The sequence below is a fragment of the Nuphar pumila genome, chromosome 2 (genome assembly GCF_984573655.1).
Source record: "Nuphar pumila chromosome 2, dmNupPumi1.hap1.1, whole genome shotgun sequence".
Classification (NCBI taxonomy): domain Eukaryota; kingdom Viridiplantae; phylum Streptophyta; class Magnoliopsida; order Nymphaeales; family Nymphaeaceae; genus Nuphar; species Nuphar pumila.
The window spans coordinates 105,014,901-105,032,511 of NC_143250.1; the positions used below are offsets into that span (position 1 = coordinate 105,014,901).

General features: G+C 43.5%; 1 protein-coding gene across 1 annotated transcript; it reads left to right on the forward strand.

Moving 5' to 3' along the window:
- Nucleotides 1–14,954: 14,954 nt before the first annotated feature.
- On the forward strand, nucleotides 14,955–16,966 carry LOC149846544 (uncharacterized). Its single transcript, XM_089998061.1, has 5 exons — nucleotides 14,955–15,203; nucleotides 15,287–15,546; nucleotides 15,842–15,935; nucleotides 16,021–16,132; nucleotides 16,245–16,966. Exons 1-5 carry the CDS (start codon nucleotides 15,071–15,073, stop codon nucleotides 16,408–16,410), a joined length of 765 nt encoding a protein of 254 aa, XP_089854187.1. The 5' UTR covers nucleotides 14,955–15,070; the 3' UTR covers nucleotides 16,411–16,966.
- Nucleotides 16,967–17,611: the final 645 nt, after the last annotated feature.

Sequence of the window (17,611 nt, forward strand, 5' to 3'; positions counted from 1 at the left end):
CCTTTTAAGCGTGTATTATGTGGAAAAGAAAGCATGCTCTAAGCCTCTAATGTCATACCCCGTGTGATGAGATTTCATTTTGTTGCGAGTTCTCATCTAAATTCCATAACATAGTTGAATTGAGCATGGTTGATTCGATAGAAATTGACTCTTAAATTGTGTTTTTAAACAAAAAATAATATCTCGATTATCAGAATTTTAATATTTTTATGATAATTGATTTTTAAATCGCCAAAAATCCTACATATAGATGTAATTTAACCAGTTAAAACACTTAGGGCGTGTTTGGGATCGGTAGCTGGGATGGGCGTTATGCAGATTATGCATTTGAGGAAGTGGCAGCTGCTTTGCCATCTCCCACTCAAATTCATCCTTTAGCCTAAATACAAAGGAGAAAGGGCCTCACTTTCCATCCCAAATGCATAAACGCCCGAGATTTCAAACGGAACTAGCACGGGCGTTTTGACCAAGATTTTGCCTGGAAACATCACCCATCTAATTGGCTATATTTGATGAAACAACTTGCCACAACCAAATCTAATGGAGGGTATGACATTAGGTTATATAAAGATAGGGATACTGCATGTAGTAAGCCGAGCCCTGTGTCAAGCTGAAGGCCGAGGATTATATCCCTCTATCACATGGGGCAGCTATTGTTCTGCCTAACTCATAGTCACAAGCTTATTTGAAAGCATTGTGCGGCACTTGGCGATTCCAACCAGGGCAGTCTTTTGAGTCAAGGAAGCAACACAAACACCTCGCACAAGGGTGCACAATCATAACAGAGCGTACACAATCTCAAATAGAGCAACCAAGAGAGACAAAGAGGGAAGATAACTCATATTCATAAGTTTCAAGATTACACAAAGAGAGTGAGAGGAGAGGAGAGGAGAGGAGAGGGGGGAGGGACCCACAACAATTCTAGTTCATGAGAGATCTTAGGTCAAAGGTCATTTATGTACACTACGAAGGACCAAAGAGGTATTTACATCAAGGGAGGAAGGTGTTAACATGGCAGGTTGGAACACACTCCCTCGCCTAAACTGACACCGTCCTCGACGCGATCTGCTACTGATAGTCTTCAAGAGCTTGCTGAAACTGACAGATATTTCATGAAGTTTCTCAACTGGCATAGCTCTTTGATAGTTTTTTTCATTTTACGAGATACTTCTTCACTTCTCTTAGATAATTGTTGATGTGATCCATGATGAATTCAATTTCTCTGGAGGTTGACACTGACGTTGATGTTGGAGCTCGCTGAGGAATGGGAGCTCGTTGAGGTAGACTGCGGCTGAGATCCTCTTCATCTTCGTTGAAGGGCTTTAGATTGCACACATGAAAGACAGAGTGGACCTGAAAACTAGTAGGAAGGTTTAGCTTATATGCTAACTTGCCAATCTATTGGATAATGGAAAAGGGTTCATTGTATTTTTGAATGAGTCCTCGATGATGCCCTCGAAAGATAGCCGTTCTCTCAGGGTATAATTTGACCAGCACTTTATCTCCAACTCAGAACTCAGTGGGTCGACAGTCTTGATCCACCCACTTCTTCATTCGCTTAGTAGCTTTATGTAGAAATGCCTTTGCTAATTCAGTTTGATCATGTCAGTTCTTGACAAAGTTGTAAGCAAAGGGCATTTTTCCTCGACCTTAGGCCGCTATCGAGTGTGGTGTCTATAGTTGTTGTCCTATCACAATCTCAAATGGATTATGTCTTGGTGATTCACTCTTTTGAAGATTATAACAGAACTGAGCAATATCCAATAATTTCATCCAATTTTTCTGATTTGCATTCACAAAGTGCCTTAATTATTCTTCTAACATCCCATTAATATGTTCAGTCTGGTCGTTAGTCTGTGGGTGAAAACTGATAGAAAAGTGTAATTCAGAACCTAGCAACCAAAAGATTTCTCTCTAAAATTTACCTATAAATCGAGTATTCGATCACTAATAATGCTCTTCGGAATGCCCCAATACTTTCACAACGTGCTTCATAAAAAGTTAAGTTATATCTTCAGCCAAACAATTGTTAGAGCCAGACGCAAAGGTCACATATTTTGATAACCTGTCAACTACAACAAAAATGATACTCCACCCCTCGGTTTTTAGGAGGCTAACAATAAAATCCATAGAAATGCTCTCCCAAGGTCGACTTGGGATAGGGAGAGGTTTCAATAGTTCTGCAGACTTCTGATTCATGGCCTTGTCTTGTTGGCAGATCAAATAAATGCATACATAATCGTCCACATCATTACGCATTTGAGGTCAATAATAAACATGTTCAACCAACACAAAGGTTCTTTCTTGCCCTGAATGTCCCGCCCAAGGGGAATCATGGCACTCCTTCAATATCTCCCACCGCAAGGATCCCCATCGGAGCACATATACTCGATTTTCATTTGTTATCAGCAATCCTTCTTATTCCCAAAACTGTCTCATCTTTTCCTCTTCTATAAGAGAGAAAAGATGTTATGCTATGGGGTCTTCTCGTAAGCCCTCTCAGATTCTGTTGAGGAGGTCACCTTGAGGTCCAATACTCCAATTTTTATCTTCAATCAAGACCGCCAACCTGACCTTCTTGCTCAATGCATCTGCCACTACGTTGGTTCTTCTGAGTTTGTACTCCAGAATCATGTCAAATTCAGCTAAGAACTTCTACCACCGAGCTTGTTTAGGACTAAGCTTTCTTTATGTTTGAAAATAGCTCGTGGCAATGTTGTTTGTGTAAACAACGAATGTTGAACCCAGTAGGTAATGCATCCAGGCACGTAAGCAATGGATGATGGCAGTAATCTCTTTTTCATGTACTGTATATCGCCGTTCAGCACTGTTAAGCTTTTGACTCTCAAAAGCGATAGGGTGACCTTCTTGCATTAATACGCCTCCAATGGCAAAATATGATGTATCCATATATACTTTAAATGGTTTTTCCTGGTTCGGCAACTGCAATACCGATTCTTTGGCCATGACATCTTTAAGAGTCTCGAATGCTTTCTGGCATTCTTCTTATGAATCCCAATTTTTGTCCTTCTTCAACAATTTTGTTAGAGTTGTTGCAATAGCTGAATATCCTTTGATGAAATGATGATAATAATTTGCTAGACCCAAAAAGGATCGGAGCTCGGAGACCTTGGTTGAGATTCTCCAATCCTGAATAGTGTTTACCTTCTAACTATCTATTCTTAGACAATCATTTTCAACCACATGGCCCAAAAAACTTATCTCCTCTTGGCCGAACATACACTTTTCTCTTTTTACATACAGATCGTTATCTTTTAGAATCTGAAACACCATACATATATGTCGTATGTGTTCCTCTATATTTTGACTATAAACAATGATATCGTCCAGATATACGACCACAAATGATCAAGGTAAGGATAAAATATCATGTTCATCAACGTAGAAAAAGTCACAAGTGCATTAGTTAAACCAAACGACATCACTAAAAACTCAAAAGCCCCATATCGTGTAACAATATAGCCTTAGCCTCATCCCCTTCCACAATCCAAACTTGCCAATATCCCAATCACAAATCCAAATTTGAGAAAACTCGAGCTTCCCCTAGCTGATTGAACAAATTGGCAATTAGGGGCAAGGGATATTTGTTCTTGACAGTCAGTTTGTTGAGTGCTCTATAGTCTATGCACAACCTCTTGGACTCATCATGTTTGGTCTGAAACAACATAGGAGCTCTAAAGGAAGCTTTTGACGGTCGAATAATTCCAGCAACCAATATTTCGTCCAACTGCCTTCTAAGTTCTGTCAATTCGGGCGGGGCCATTCTGTATGGCACCATCGCAGGTGGTCTTGCATCTGGCACCAACTATGGTCCACTTCTCTCCGCGGTGGCAAGTTTCTTAGCAACTCCTGGGGCATTATCTCTCAAAATTCTTCTAATATTGTAATAATTGGTGATGGTACATCTTCAAGAGACTTCCCCTCTGCTCCTTGTATCGCCATTAGAAATGTGTGATCGCCTCATTGGAGGCTCCTCTTAATCTGTAAAGCAGAAACCATGCAGACGTTCGACGTTCCTGGTGTCGAAGTAGGGATCATGCAAGGAGACTCTTTACTCATAAAGTTGACGACATCCAGGTGGGGCATAGGCATGGCCTTACTCGCCCGTAGGAACTCCATTCCCAAGATTACTTTGAAATCATCCAATGGGGCAATCGAGAAGTCCATTCTGCATATCCACTGTCTAGCCCCAACTTGTATGTTCCTAGGATACTCCCAAGATGGGTTGCGCTGCTGAGTTCACGACCTTCATACAGCTAGCTTTCCGATCCCATTGCAAACCCAGTCTTCTGGCTTCTTCTTGGGCCATGAAGTTATGTGTGGCCTCTGTATCGACTATCGCATTGGTAGCTTTTCCATTAATAGTCACTACCAAGTACATTAACTTCTTCTTGACCGTGGGTACTGCAGAGGTAGACCTCTCTAGTGAGTTCACCCTCTGTAAGACCCCCATTTTGATGTCCTCTTCTGCGGGGGCTTCTTTCAACTCGATAGCATTGGCTAACCTTCTCCCCGCATTCTCTTGATTTAAGTTGGGACAATCCCATGCAAAGTGATTTCCACTGCAGTATCAACAACAGAGGTTCGGAGGTGCCAATTTATTTTCCAAAAGTCCACCAGGTCATGCTTGGGGTTGATTTCTTTGGTCTCAAGGAGGTGGTCGATGTTGGTTTCCTCCTTGGCCTCCTGCGGCATTATCTCGATCGTCTCTACGGAACGATTTTGCTTGAGGTCCCCCACGATTAGGATATTCAACTATCTGTTCAACTATTGCCATAACACTTACCAGGTCCATCGATTTTATCCAAGTCAATTCCTGTTGAGCTCAAAACTTTAGGCCTCTTTTAAAGAAGTAGATGTGATCCATTTTTGACATGTCTTCTATATCGAGCATCACTGATGAGAATGCCGTCACATATTCTTGAATGCTTCCTGTATGCCTTAGAGCCATCAGCTTGTCACGGGCAAGCTCCTCAACATTGTGTGGAAGGAAATACCCTCTCATTTCCTTTTTAAAGTCATCCCATGATTCAATCATAATTCCTCCGTGTTCCATGATTCAATATTGCGTCCTCTATACATATTCGATCAACATCAATGCCAATCTCAGCTTGATCAAAGAATTGTTCCACATCCCACAACCAATTTTCTACGATCCTGACATCTCTTTCACCTTTAAACTTTGCTGGCTTGACTGGCTTCAATTTAGGTCATTCGCGATGGATCATCATTGTGTTTTCCCCTTGTGGGTTAGTTTTAAGATTTTTAACATTAGCCACACCACCAATCCCGTTCCCTAGCAGCCTTTCTAAAACTCCATATCGTTCTCAAAGTTCTTGCATTTGGCCTCTTGCATATTGAACCGATCTATTAATTCTTGGACTGTAGTCCTCAGCTCTTCAGTCTCAACCCTCACATCACCATCTAACTTTCCAAAATCATCTTGTGCTCTTTCAACTATATTGGCACAAGCACGAACATCACCTATTAATTTTGTCATTCTTTTATCGACTTTGGTCAGCAATTTTTTTATATGGCCGACCACTTCCTTCAGACGAGACATTTTTGTCGCCTCTATGACAGATTTCTCCTTCTCTGCCTTTTTTTCTTTGTGGACTTTTTCAAGGAGTTCACCCAACTCTGAGTCCATTATCGAACTCAACTCATAAGGGTTTCAATAAATACCCCTCTTTTCTTCCCCTAGTCCCCGAGTAGGCTCTGATACCTGTTGCCATATGCTTATTTGAAAGCATCGTGCGACACCTAGTGATTTCAACCAGGTCACCCTTTCGAGTCAAGAAAGCAACGCAAACACCCTGCACTAGGGTGCACAATCACAACAAAGTGCACACAATCTCAAATAGAGCAATAGAGAGAAGATAACTCATATTCATAAGTTTTAAGATTACACAAGGAGAGTGAGGGGGGGGGGGAGAGAGACTCGTAACAATTATAGTTCATGGAGGATCTTAGGCCAAAGACCATTTATATACACTACGAAGGACCAAAGAGGTATTTACATCAAGGAAGGTGCCAACATAGCGGGCTGGAACACCCAACTTGTCTCTAGAAAAAAAGATAAGCATGTTTTCATGTAGTGTTTTGTGGTGCATATTTTTGATGGATTGTGTGTCTACATAGTCTGCATTTATATTTTAGACTAGGAGTGTCACGGGCCTATTTCCTTCAATGGGCCAGCGCGGCGCGACGGTCCTTCCTTACCGCCGCAAGCCTACTCGTCAGCTCGCTTGCCGGTCGCGGAAGCTTATGATCAGAGTGCAAGAGAGCAAGAGAGAATAGAGGGAGAGAAGTTGCAATCACAAGAAGCAATCACAACGAGGGTGAACAAAAGAAAGCTCAACGCATTTAATTCATTCACAATTTTGCCCGCAGGCTATTACAGTTCAAGTATACGGGCTGCCCCTTCGGGGTATTGATTCACCTGAACCGGGCAGCTTACATCAGACTCAACAAAAGCAAAACAGACTCTAGCGCAACTGTACACTGTAAGTCGCAAGGGAACATGCTCCCCCCTTCAAATCATGCGCCGTCCTCGGCGCCATCTGTTTCGTGGTAAGCCTTGACTTTAGCCGGGTAGCGGCTGTTCATTCGAAATGCAGGCTTTCACGTTGGTTCCGCTGTTTCCTCCCACTGCACCAAGTATTTCTTCGCTTGCCCCAAGTAGTTGACCTTGTGGCGAAGGATCTGACTGAGGTGCTTCTCGGCCCGTTGTGCTGCCGGGGCCCTCTGCATGATGGGAGCGCGTTGCGGCACATTGCGTTCCGGGTCTCCATCATCTGGATGAAACTGCTTGAGGTTGCACACGTGGAACACCGGGTGCACCTTGAAGTCTGGGGGCAACTCCAGCTTATATGCCAGCTTGCCCACCTTCTTTGTGATGGTGAAGGGTCCCTCATACTTTCTGAGTAGTCCGCGGTGCCGCCCGCGGAAGATGCCTGTGCAACCAGGATATAACTTCACCAACACTTGGTCCCCAACCTGGAACCCTGCGGGCCGACGGTGTTTGTCCGCCCACTTCTTCATTCTCTTCGCCGCTTTGTGTAAGAATGCCTTCTCCAACTCATTCTGCTCGTGCCAGTCGCGAACAAACTGATAGGTGAAGGATGGCCTTCCCTTTTCTTGTGCGGCAAGAGTGTGCGGAGTCAGTGGCTGCTGCCCCGTGGCTATCTCAAACGGGTTGTGGCCTGAAGATTCGCTCTTCTGCAGATTATAACAAAACTGTGCCACATCAAGGAGCTTCACCCAATTTTTCTGATTGGCACTAACAAAGTGCCTAAGGTACTGCTCCAGTATCCCGTTGATGCGCTCTGTCTGCCCATCTGTCTGCGGATGGAAGCTTGTTGAAAACAGCAAATCAGAGCCAAGTGACCAAAATACTTCACGCCAGAACTTGCCCGTGAAGCGAGCATCGCGATCGCTCACAATGCTCTTTGGTATGCCCCAGTGCTTCACCACATGCTTTACGAACAACTCTGCAGTCTTCTCTGCAAAGCACTCCTTGGAAGCTGAGATGAAGGTGGCATACTTTGAGAAACGATCCACCACGACTAAAATAGAACTGAGGCCCTCTACCTTTGGCAGACTAACAATAAAGTCCATAGAGATGCTTTCCCAAGGACGTTCTGGAATTGGTAGAGGCTCAAGGAGACCGGCAGCCTTCTGGTTTGTCCCCTTATCTTGCTGGCAGATGAGGCATGTCCGCACATACCCCTCAACATCGTCTCTCATCTGCGGGCAATAGTAGCCGCGTTCAAAGAGTGCTAAGGTCCGCTCCTGACCAGGATGGCCGGCCCATAGTGTATCATGGCACTCCTTGAGTAGCTCTCGGCGAAGGCTTCCCCACCGTGGTACAAAGATGCGTCCCCCTTTTGTTACAAGAAGGCCATCCTGTAGCCAAAATCGCCGAGTCTTCCCTGCCTGCGCCAGAGAAACAAGGTGTTCTGCCGTCGGATCCTGCTGTGTACCCTCGCGGATGCGGCCCAGCAATGCACCCTCCAAATGCACTTCAGAAGGCTCTGCGCGCGCAGCAGCTAATTCAACCCTACGGCTCAGGGCATCCGCCACAACATTGGTTTTTCCAACCTTGTACTCTAAAGCAAAGTCGAACTCAACCAAAAACATCTGCCATCGAGCTTGCTTGGGCGTCAACTTCTTTTGCGTCTGAAATAGCTCGTGGCCACATTGTCCGTCTTGACGACGAACTCGACACCCAAAAGGTAGTGCCGCCAGGTCCTGAGGCAATACACAATGACGGTCATCTCACGTTCGTGCACTGTGTAACGCCTCTCTGCATCCTTCAGCTTGCGACTCTCATATGCGATCGGATGACCATCTTGTATAATAACTCCGCCAATGGCAAAGTCTGAGGCATCCGTGTGGACTTCGAAGGGTCTCGAATGATCAGGCAGTCGCAGCACTGACTCTCTCACTAAGGCTTTCTTCAAGCCCTCGAAGGCATCTTGGCACGCTCCTGTCCAGAGCCATACCCGATTCTTCTTCAACAAATCTCTGAGGGGCGCAGCAATGAGGGAATAACCTTCGATGAAACGCCGATAATAATTTGCCAAGCCGAGGAATGACCGCAATTCTGGCACTTTGCTTGGCGGAACCCATTTCTGGATGTCCCTTATCTTCTGCCCATCCATACACAGCACACCACGCCCCACAACGTGGCCAAGGAAGCTGATCTCCTCCTGCCCGAAGAGACACTTCTCTCGTTTAATACAGAGGTCATTCTCCTTCAGCACCTGAAACACTGTTCGCAAGTGCCCGACATGTTCCTCCATGTTACTGCTGTAGATCACGATATCATCCAGATAGACTACCACAAACTTGTCTAAGTAAGGGTAGAAAATCTGGTTTATTAAAATCGTGAACGTGGCTGGAGCATTTGTCAACCCGAATGGCATTACTAGAAATTCGTAAGCACCATAGGGGGTGACACAAGTTGTTTTCGGCTCATCACCTTCGGTAATCCTCACCTGCCAGTAACCCGATCGCAGATCTAGCTTGGAAAAGATACGGGCACTGCCTAGCTGATCGAACAAGTCTGCTATCAATGGCAATGGGTACTTGTTCTTCACCGTGACCTTGTTCAAGGCCCGGTAATCCACACATAACCGTTTAGAGCCATCATGTTTCATCTGAAAAAGGACCAGGGCACCAAATGGGGCTTTTGATGGACGAACAATGCCTGCGTCCAACATCTCGTCTAGCTGCCTGCGCAGCTCCTTCAACTCTGCTGGCCCCATACGGTATGGAACCATTGCGGGAGGCTTTGCTCCCGGGGTCAACTCAATCTTGTGGTCGACCTCGCGTCTTGGCGGAAGACGCTTTGGCAATTCCGGAGGCATCACTCCCCGAAACTCCTCCAATAGCGGGGCTAGGGTCGGCGGCACTGCTACTTCTACCTTCCCTTCATCTGCAAGCACTGCAACTAAGAATGTCTGCTCCCCATGCTTGACACCCTTCTTCAGTTGCATTGCTGATAACACTGAAGACTTGCCTTTATGCGTAAGACACTGCACTGTGTGGGACAGGTCTGATCCTATGATCGTCAACGTGTTAAACTTTGGCAGCATCATCACATTCTGGCTTCGCAGAAACTCCATACCCAGAATCACCTTGAAATCGTCCAGGGGCACCACAGAGAAGTTGGCTTTGCCGACCCAACTCCCCACTTGAGTAGCCACATCTCTTGCTTCACCAAGAATGGGCTTGGCCTCAGAGTTTACTGTTTTGATAGTCCTCTGCTTTGGCCCAGTTTTCAAGCCCAACCGCTCTGCCTCTTCCCGCGAGACAAAGTTGTGTGTGGCCCCGGAGTCTACCATTGTCGAAGTAGACTTTCCATTCATAATGACTTCTACGTACATAAGTTCCTTACTGACCTGCATGTTCTTAGCTGCGCAACTTCTAGCTGCGTTGATCGATCGCATGGCGCCCATCCTCGGTTGCATGGTCTCAGTGTCACTGCCTTCAGTATCGCTGCATTCTTTCTGTGCAGCTTTGGCTTGCCCGTCGTCCTTTACAAGGCGCTTTGGGCATTGCCGGGCGATATGTCTATCACCACAGAACCAACATGTAACAACTGCAACCTTGTTGCTGTTGTTATGCTTTGAGTAGTTTTGTTTCTTTTCGGATTGATGGCGTGTCGACGCCTCACCTTTATCGTTGCGCTGCTCATCCTTCTTGCCTCCGTGGTCAGGCTTCTTCCCAACTTTGGTTGATGGGGTGAAAGGTTTGCGCTGAGTGTCAACTAAGCGCTCAGCCGCCACATATGCATCTTCCAAAATACGAGGGTTACTCCTTTCCACTTTAGACTGTGCCCATGGTTGAAGTCCCACAATGAACCAGTTGAGCATGTCATCTTCTGGCATGTTAGGTATCTCCAGCATAAGCTTCTGGAACGTTCTGACACAGTCTTGCAACGAACCAGTATGTTTGAGCTCACGAACCATCTGGTAAGCCTGTCTCTGCGCATTTCTTGGCATGAAGTAGTTGCGCAACTCTACTTTGAAGTCGTCAAAGGTGTCTATCACACATTGACCCCTCTCCATGTCATTGCGTTTCCGCCTCCACCAAGCGATAGCATCACCATCAAGTAAGGCCACTGCAGCCTTGATCCTCAGATCTTCGAGGGTCACATTCTGGATATCCAAGTAGTCTTCTACTTGGAACAAGAAGTTCTCAATGGCCTTGCTGTCGCGAGAACCATTGAATTTTGCGGGTCTAGGTACATCAATCCTTGATGGTCTCTCACCATTTCCGCCATTCAGGGTCACCGTCCGCTGCAACGTACAGTTCCTCAACTCAAGATCGGTCACTGTAGTTGTCAACGAAGTGACCTGCCCCATTAGTAAGTTCACCTGCTCTTGCAGGCTCGCCACCACATCATTCAATCCATTGAATGATTCACATGCGCGTGAAATCGCTTCATCATGAGAAGTCACATATTCCACCAGCTTGTTAACAGTTGCAGCCAACTCTTCTTGGCCCCGAGGTGAACCCATCTCCTCAGCTCCGGCAACTGCCTTGCCCTTGGTGTTGCGCAAGTGTTGATAAGGCGCCACGATGTCTTGCTCACAAATCGCAGCCTGTCGGCGTGTCTGTCGACACCGACTCCGGAGTCCCTTCCTCAGCACGAGAACGGGCTCTGGTACTACTTGTCACTGCCTATTTCCTTCAATGGGCCAGCGCGGCACGACGGTCCTTCCTTACCGCCGCAAGCCTACTCGTCAGCTCGCTTGCCGGTCGCGGAAGCTTATGATCAGAGTGCAAGAGAGCAAGAGAGAATAGAGGGAGAGAAGTTGCAATCACAAGAAGCAATCACAACGAGGGTGAACAAAAGAAAGCTCAACGCATTTAATTCATTCACAATTTTGCCCGCAGGCTATTACAGTTCAAGTATACGGGCTGCCCCTTCGGGGTATTGATTCACCTGAACCGGGCAGCTTACATCAGACTCAACAAAAGCAAAACAGACTCTAGCGCAACTGTACACTGTAAGTCGCAAGGGAACAAGGAGGATTTGAGAGAAATAAAGCAGCATTGAGCTTTTCAAAGTGCGTACTTGAGGAACAGAACCGAAAGGTCATGTTCCATCATGCCATTATGGGCATGTTAGCATCTTTAGAATCACTCTCTCATAGTCCTGAGAGTGATCAGAACATGAGATTTCAGGCAGCCCTGATTTTCAAATCATTCTGATTTGAAATTATGGCAACCTATCATTCAGATTCTAAATCAGAGTGCGAGTGGAGAGGCCAAACATACCCTATGTTTCACAAAATCAAGAGTACGCTTCAGGCATAGGGATGCCAATGAATGAGATAGATGTAATCCAATATCCCACATAAATCTATCAGAATCCAATTTCAAATTTGGTAGCGAAATTATGATCCAGTAATAATGAAACCCCAATTTAGTAGTGAGTTTTGCATTCGAGTCTGAATTCAAATCCCACAAAAATCAGATTCTGATTGTGTAAATATCAGATTTTAAGCTAGTCGAATTAGAATTTGGTTTTGTCTGATTCCATCTGAATCATAATTTGATTATGTCATATCGATTAAGTTGGACTCAGTAATGGATAAATCCTACCCGTTTTACATCCCTAGGTTTGATGATAGATCCTCTTATTCTTGTCTGCAGGATCAACTGGGGGTGATGGTGGTGTACGACCCATCAACTGGTGCTCGCAAGAAGATTCTATGGCCCAAATTAAATGGCATTGGTTCTATTGCCTCAGATCTATGGTATATCATTAAGGACTTTAACTGCATTCAGGTAATTGGTGCAATAGTCCTGTCAAAGCATCACGCTCCATGCAAGATTTTAATGAGTTCATCTCAAAATGGAGTCTTCATGACATTCCTATGGCTGGTCAAAATTTCACTTGATCAAAGAATCATTGCTCCTGTCCTCGGGGGCAGGAGTCCTAGTCTTGGAGTTTTACACTACCGGCATGATGACCATAGGTATGGCAGACTGACCCAGTGCGACCCGCCGGTCTTCGTGCTGGGTGCGGTTTATTCAGGTTATAAATTCAAAAGAAAAAAAACAATTATCACTCCCCATGATCTATTGGGTTCTTCTATCATCAGGTTTTGTTGACTCCTTCCATGATCTATTGGGTTTGGCCTGCCCAAGGATAGTGGAATTTGGGAAATCCTGAAGATTGGTGGTTGGACATCCCCAACTTCAAGGATTGTGTCAAATATTGGTGGAATCAGCCTTGTGAAGGCATATGGGCAACCTATCTGATAGCATCAAAATTGTGCATGCTTCAACTCATAGGATTGTGTCAAAAATTGTGCATTCTTCAACTCACTGTGTCAAGTAATGTTGAAAGTGTGTTAAAAAAATTTGATATAATAGGTTCTCATAGAGAAGTTATTTTTTTCATAATGATATGCTGCTTCAACTCGTCTTCAAGAAGTGGATAATTTTGTTCATTTTGATGGATGCTTTGTTTTTTGATCATTTTAAAAGCAGTCCAGATAATGGATGTTTGACTACTTCTGTGAAACACTTGGGGATGTGTTTTTTATTATAGGGGAACAATTTAGTGGTGGTTGGGTTTGTGCATGGATGATATTTTATTCATGCTTTTTATATATAGTTTTGGGAGATAAATAGATCCATAAGTAGTTGCATTCTGCCCAAGATATATTTTCATTTTCTAAATGCTTCTCTTGCAATGCTTGTCATGTCAATATTATAGTGTGGAAACATGTTGGTGAAGGTAAATCTTAAAATTGGTGTTGCCTCAGGTGATTCTACACTCCACAAGGTAAATCTTCTTAACTAATTTAATTTCTATGTACTTTTGTTTTTTTGTCTTTTCTACTATGGATAGGCATCTGGTTATACATATTTTTTGGTTTTTAGGCACATAAATAGGGTATATCTCTGTTCTTGTTTGTCATCTGTTGACAAACCTAATATCATTGGAAAGATCAGAGAGTCAACTTTCTCTGTTCTTTTGGCAGCATTATTGGGATCTGTGTCTATTTGTCATGAAATGACAACAAACCTATTGTTATTAGTTTCTAGATTGCAAAAAATTTTCTGCAACAATCTTCTTTCTGAGACCATAATCTGGCGATTGTCTACCAAAATTTGGTGATTTCAGTGGCGTCTAAAAGCTATCACAGTGCTTGATAACTTTTATTTTTGTCATTTTTGTGATTCCTTTTTGGTGTATCATGAAATCTGTTCCAATCTAGGAAAGTCCTATCACAGATCTACTTTTCTACGATCAACTTGGGGCCCACGACTTTCCTCGAGTTGTGAATAAAAGTTTTTGTAAAAAAAAAATCTTTTTTAAAATATTAGTTAAAAAAAAGAAATTTCTTGTAGTACTTTACTTGCTTTTTTGTGTAGAAACCTTAAGTAGAAAATGGTTGCTTGTATGTTAGAAATTTTTTAGGAAAATCACTTGAGAATTTAGAAACGCTTGTTGAAAAATTGCATGTCACATAGTATTTAGTGAAAATTTAACTTCCAACAAGTTAGGTTTACATTTTGATTGAGACCTTACTAGCTTCATTTGTCACTTTTTATCTTTAATCTCTTAGTATTTTGATTGTAGAGCTTCTTGTTTTGTGTGTGTGATTTTTTCAAAACCCTATCTAAGTCCTGTTATTTAGATCTTACATAAGTTCATTATATTGGTGGTGGACCAAGGAAGTCAGATCTAGACTTATTCCATGGTAGCTCAAAAGAGAGTCTTAACCTAGTAGAACCCAATAAGTGACTTCACATATTCGTGGGGTATTTGAGGAGACCTAAAAAATTTGTTTCAAAATTCAATCTTGTATACAAGGTGAATTGTTTGGATTTTTATTTGTACTAGAAACACAAACCCATGCCTAAAGATTCGAATAAGGATTTCCTAATGAACTGCTTAAGAATCCTAGGCCATCAAAAGTTGGACTCAAATAAGAATAATCTAGATAAAAAATCTAAAGAAGGGACCAATAAACCGGGTAGATCAGACCTATCACTAAGTTGTAAATGACTTCAATGAAAAAAAATCCAAAATCTGGTCAATATTCTAAAGAGTCAAGTGTTGGATGTAATCTAGTGAGGGGATCCATATGATTTGTTAGAAAGAAGGTTAATAGACCCAAAAGATAAATAGGAAAACCAGATTCAAGGGGCATATGGAGCCGGAGGTAATGAAATATATGCCATGAAGACCGAGCCCTCGGCTTGGCTCGTTTAAGCTAAACGAGCAGCTCATGGCTCGGCATGCCATCTAGAGAGAGAGAGAGAGAGAGACAGAGTTAAATTAATTTGAATCAAGATAAAACTTGGCAGCTGGGCAACGCTGAGGCTAAGTTTCTCTCTCTCTCCTGCACGCCACCCTTCCTTCGTATTTATGCTCACTGCTCTCTCCCGCACATCACGCGGCCCTTCTACCGTTCTCTTCCACCGTCACCTCTTTTTTATAAACACCCTCCCCTAAATCCCCCCCACAGATCCCATCTTCCTCTCTCTTTCGTTCTTCACCAACACCAGCATCATGGGCAGCAACAGCAACAGCAACAGCAAAGGCATAGTTGCCATCGTCGGCGTCGGCCCCAAACTCGGCCGCTCCATCGCCCGAAAGTTCGCCCACGAAGGCTACAGCGTCGCCATCCTCGCTCGTGATCTAGGCACACCAACAGCGCCTTTCCTTTTTTTTTTCTCTCTCTCTCATGCTTTTGTTGTTCTTCTTAGTTTTCTTGGATCGTTGCAGGGAGATTATCCATACTTGCAGATGAGATAGCGAGGGAGGAGAAGACGCCGGTGTTCGCCATCCGGATCGACTGCTCCGACGCCAAGAGCGTGCACCAGGCCTTCGAGGGCGTCCACTCTCTCGGCTTCGTCGAGGTCTTGGTCTACAACGCCTCCACCCCCGCCACCAACGCACCCACCAGCCTCACCAGTCTCCCAGTCCAGTCCTTCGAGAAGGCGCTCGCCGTGAACGCGGTCGGTGCGTTCCATTGCGCCCAGCAGGTGGGTCTTCTCTTCTCCCCCTCTTATCTCGCTTATTATTGCAGCACCTGTCTGGCTGAGGGCACAAAAGGCAATGATGACTTTGTTTTTTTCCTTGTTTGTCACCGGCTGTTTATTTAAGGTTTCAGATTTAATGACAGCAATTAAACATAAAGCTTACTCCCGTTACAAGATTTAGCCCAGTACCTTACTACACGAGCTGATGACAACCATGCACCACCTTTGTCTGCTTTTCCATAGCCACCCACCCCTGAGGGTTTCGCCTACTGACCTTCCTTTTTCTTTCCTTTCTCAGGTCATCCCTAGGATGGTGGAGAGAAGGAAAGGCACCATTCTGTTCACCGGCGCTTCCGTGTGTCTCAACGGGATGGCTGGTTTATATGAGCTATGTAAGGTTTAAAGAAACCATCTTGGCTTTGGTTGAATCTTTCACCAAAAACAATTTCTTTTGAGTAATTGGTTTCCTAATTTTAGGTTGTGGCAAGTTTGCTTTGAGGGGACTGTCTCAATGCTTGGCAATGGAGTTCCAGGCACAAGGGATTCATGTGGCTCACGTTGTCATCGATGGGGCCATTGGGCCATCAAGGTATGATTCGCATCATGATAACTGATAATAATTATGATGATGATAAGGATAACAGTACTAGTTAGTGATGATGATGATGTGATGTGTCTATGTGAACATGCGTGGTGGTTAGGTCATCGCTTCGGTTACTCAGGGAACCGGTTGATCTGAAGATTCAGAAGTGGGGTGGATACATGGATCCGGACGCAGTGGCCCAAGCGTACTGGCAGATTCATACACAGGACAGGGCTGCTTGGAGTCAGGAAATAGACCTCCGGAGCTCGAACTGCAGCTTCTAAGTGCATGAGTGCACTCACGTTTAGAGTGTTGTTGCTCTTTGCCTTCTTTTCTTGGGCCTTGATGTAGACAGAGATTCAGTAAAAGAGGACCGAGTACCCTGCAAGTTACTCAGCCACTCAAAATGCGACCCATGTCCCTTCACTCACCTCACTTCACACATTTTCTAAATGTTTTTTTTTTTTGGGATAAAATCACTGGATAGTTCAGCGATTTGTGATGTTTTTGATAAAATACAATTGATTGCAAAGCTGAACGGAAAAGTGTATTAGAAAAATAAGAAAACATTAGTCTGTTCATGGCTTTTATGAATCAAGATGTTAACAAAAAATCGGATATTTGGGCAGAGTGAGATAGGCTTATTGCACCTTGGGTGATATACGTGGATATGTTGTTGATTTGATGTCTTGTTGTTTATGAGTATGCCAAGATATAGGTGGGGTTTATTATATACATCCTTAATGGATGTAAATGATTGTTTGGGACATTTGCTTTTTAATGGACAATATGTGTATTATGATTTGTGACTGATGTAACATTTTCTCTTTCCTTTCTTTCGCTCTTTTCTTGACAACGGATATATATATATATATGTATAGCTGCTACCCTTTTTTTTTTTAGGAAAGGTGAGCTTTAGAAGGGTTTACTCAATATATTACTTAAATTTGATGTGTTTGGCACGATTGATTTACTTGAAAGTGTCACTCCTATCATGTTTTTTTTAAGAAAAACATGATTTTTTAAGTTTTAAATATTTTAAAAAAATTTAGGTCATCAATTTTTTTAAACCTTATAAAAACCCACCTGCATATCAAAATAGGATTCAATCAGGTAGAACACATTTATATGATCAGATTTAAGAAAAATATAAAGAAACCCTTTGAAAGCTTAGTTAGCATGGCAGTTAGCTAGAAAAGCCATTAGCAGTTTTCACTATATATATATTCTTCCTGTGTAAATGATTGTGTGGGGACATTTGCATGTTAACGGACAAGATGGTATCATGATTTGCCACCTGATTTAGCCTTTCTTTTTCTTTCTGTCTTTTATTGATAAAAGAGGAGAAACCACCGTTATGATAAAAATTGACAAGTTTTAATAATGTATGACGGACTTTTCGTGCTAGATGCAAATTACATATATATTACGAACACATCTTATTTAAAAAACAAGCCTTTGAACAACTCATGAAGAGAAACTCTA